Source organism: Alosa pseudoharengus, unplaced genomic scaffold (assembly GCF_046254945.1).
Source record: "Alosa pseudoharengus isolate Yale_2024_CS ecotype anadromous, Long Island Sound unplaced genomic scaffold, YU_APseudo_1.1 YU_APseudo_1.1_scf_14, whole genome shotgun sequence".
Lineage (NCBI taxonomy): Eukaryota > Metazoa > Chordata > Actinopteri > Clupeiformes > Clupeidae > Alosa > Alosa pseudoharengus.
The window spans coordinates 8779742-8782241 of NW_027468609.1; the positions used below are offsets into that span (position 1 = coordinate 8779742).

Consider the following 2500-nt stretch of genomic DNA (forward strand, 5'->3'; position numbering starts at 1 on the left):
TGTTAGGCTCTGCTGATTAAAGTGAATATCCATGTATATGATTGGGGGGGGGGGGGGGGGGGGTGCTGCTCATACAAGTGTGTAGATGAGTGTGTGTGTGTGTGTGTGTGTCTGCACACATTCAGCCATCCATGTACATGCGTTTAATAGAAGTGCTAATGTTTGTGAATGCCCGTGTGCACAAGTCTTTTGAATGCAGGTGAATGATTGTGTGCGTGTGTGTGTGTGCGTGCGTGTGTGTGTGTGTGTGTGTGTGTGTGTGTGTGTGTGTGTATGTGTGTGTGTGTGTGTGCATATGTGTGTGTGTGTGTGTGTGCATATGTGTGTGTGTGTGCGTGTGTGTGCATATGTGTGTGTGCGTGTGTGTGCGCGCGCCTGTGTCCTTGTACGTTGTGTGTCTCTGTCAGAAGTGCTGACGCTGTGCCCTCCCGTCTCCCGCAGCTCCACCTGGCAGCGCTGGCGTCTCTGAAGGGGGACGTGCTGGAGCTGAACAAGCGGCTGCTGCAGAGCGAGCGCGAGCGAGACCAGCTGGAGAAACGGCTGGCCAAGGCCCAGGTGAGACGCCGCCGAGACGCCACCACCACCACACCACGCCACCGCCGCACCACCACACCACCACACCAGGGCCTGGCACAACGCACCACAATAAAACACAACACAAATCGCTGTAGTTTAGTATGGTACGATATGGCGTGAGCTAGCATAGCTTAGCTTTTCATAACATAGTATAGTTCAATTCATCCTGGCACAACATTGTTCAGAGTTCAACACACTAAGCCACTGCTTGCACAACACAGCATAGATCTGCCCTGTGTGTTACAAATAGGCCAAGACAGTTCAGCTCACCTTGTGTGACTGTGTGACATAGTTCAGCATAGGATAGAGTAGAGCTACACTGCACAGAGCAGACACACAGCACAGCACTGAGCCGACTCAAACCAGTTCAACAGATCACAGCTGGAGATGATTCAGTGTTCCTCAGTTAGAACTCTGTAGGAGCTCTGGAACCATATTAAGGTCCTGGAAGAGGGATAAAAGGGTTCCATTGAGTAGGGCCTGGCATTCGTATGTGCTCTCCTGCCGGCTCCCCTCCCCTCCTAACGAGGCGGCCCATCTGTCACTCCGGACGAGGCTTCCGGCCAATCAGACGGATGCTCTGACCATTACATCATCCTTTCATCACTGAGATCATCTCTGGTTTTTTTGGAAGTCCGACTCCGACCTCATCACAAACACCCCCCTGCCGAGCCATGTCAGAGTCTAAAGTGGGGTGTGTGGAGGTGGAGGGGGCAGGCAGAGATGGCCGTGCTTGTGTGTGTGTGTGTGTGCCTGTCTGTCTGTCTTCAGCAGAATTTTATACTGTAAAAATGTAATTTATTATATTTCAAATGTATTTGTTTGTTTTCTTCCTTTATGTATTTATTCTTTTTTTTCCAATGAGCAGGGGCAAGGGGAGAGTACAAGTATGAAACATTGTGGTGTATGTGGTCAGAGGGTCTGTCATTTATGTGTGTGTGCTTGAATGCATATGTGTGTGTGTGCTTGAGTGTGTGTGTGTGTGTGTGTGTGTGTGTGTGTGTGTGTGTGTGTGTGTGTGTTTGTGTGTGTGAGGGTACGCTCCTGTAATCAGGGGAAATTGATTTTGCTGGGCTGTTTGGCAGTGGGGAGATCACTCCATATGTCTCTGGGACCAAGACTCCTCAGTAACCATGCCAACCCCTGTGGCTGCCATTGCTGCACACGTGTCTGATGGGGAGATGCTCCCCTGGAGCTCTGTTTCTGTGTGTGTGTGTGCGTGTGTGTGTGTGTGTGTGTGTGTGTGTGTGCGTGTGTGCGTGTGCGTGTGTGCGTGTGCGTGTGTGTGTGTGCGTGTGTGTGTGTGCGTGTGTGTGTGTGTGTGCGTGTGTGTGTGCGTGTGTGGTTTTGTGTATATTCGTAGGTGGTTATTAAACCACACTTGATTGAATACAGATCGCACAAGCTGTGCTTGGATCTCTACCATGGTGCCATGGTGCAAGTATTCAACCCAAAAACTCCCAAACATGTCATCCCAAAACTCTAAAACATGTCCTCGCTTCTCAGAAACGAATGACGAAACACCAAAAATCTTCCCTCTCCCTGTCACTGCCGCACACATCCCTCCTCGTGGGTGGTGGAGGCTCTGGGTGGCTCTCAGTTTCAGGATTCTGAACAATGATTTGCTGCTTCGGTCACTAATCCCCCATATTTGTGACTGAAGCCCCATCTTGTGGAGCTATCCCACCCACATTGACACAGTCTATGAAATCCGAACTATCAAATGCGGAGTGACGCCAACCTCTGAACTCTCTCACAAGGCTGAAGGTTGACTGGAACTCCAATAAATCCAGCCGTGTCACAGCTTGTCACAGCTCAGGCCTCACTCTGAGTGATGTGTGACGCTGGAAACAGTTTTAATTGCCTAAGTTCCATTTAAAGACGCATTCCTCAAAGGATTCGAGCTCAAGGAGAACCCTGTGAG

The 2500-nt window shown here is 50.2% G+C and overlaps 1 protein-coding gene across 1 annotated transcript in view; it reads left to right on the forward strand.

The window, feature by feature from the left end:
- mcc (MCC regulator of WNT signaling pathway) overlaps positions 1–2500 on the forward strand; it is a 60922-nt gene that overhangs the window by 36221 nt on the left and 22201 nt on the right. The window contains exon 4 of the mRNA XM_076284960.1: positions 442–555. Within this exon, the coding sequence (XP_076141075.1) occupies positions 442–555 (114 nt within the window). The remainder of the gene's footprint in view (positions 1–441; positions 556–2500) is intronic.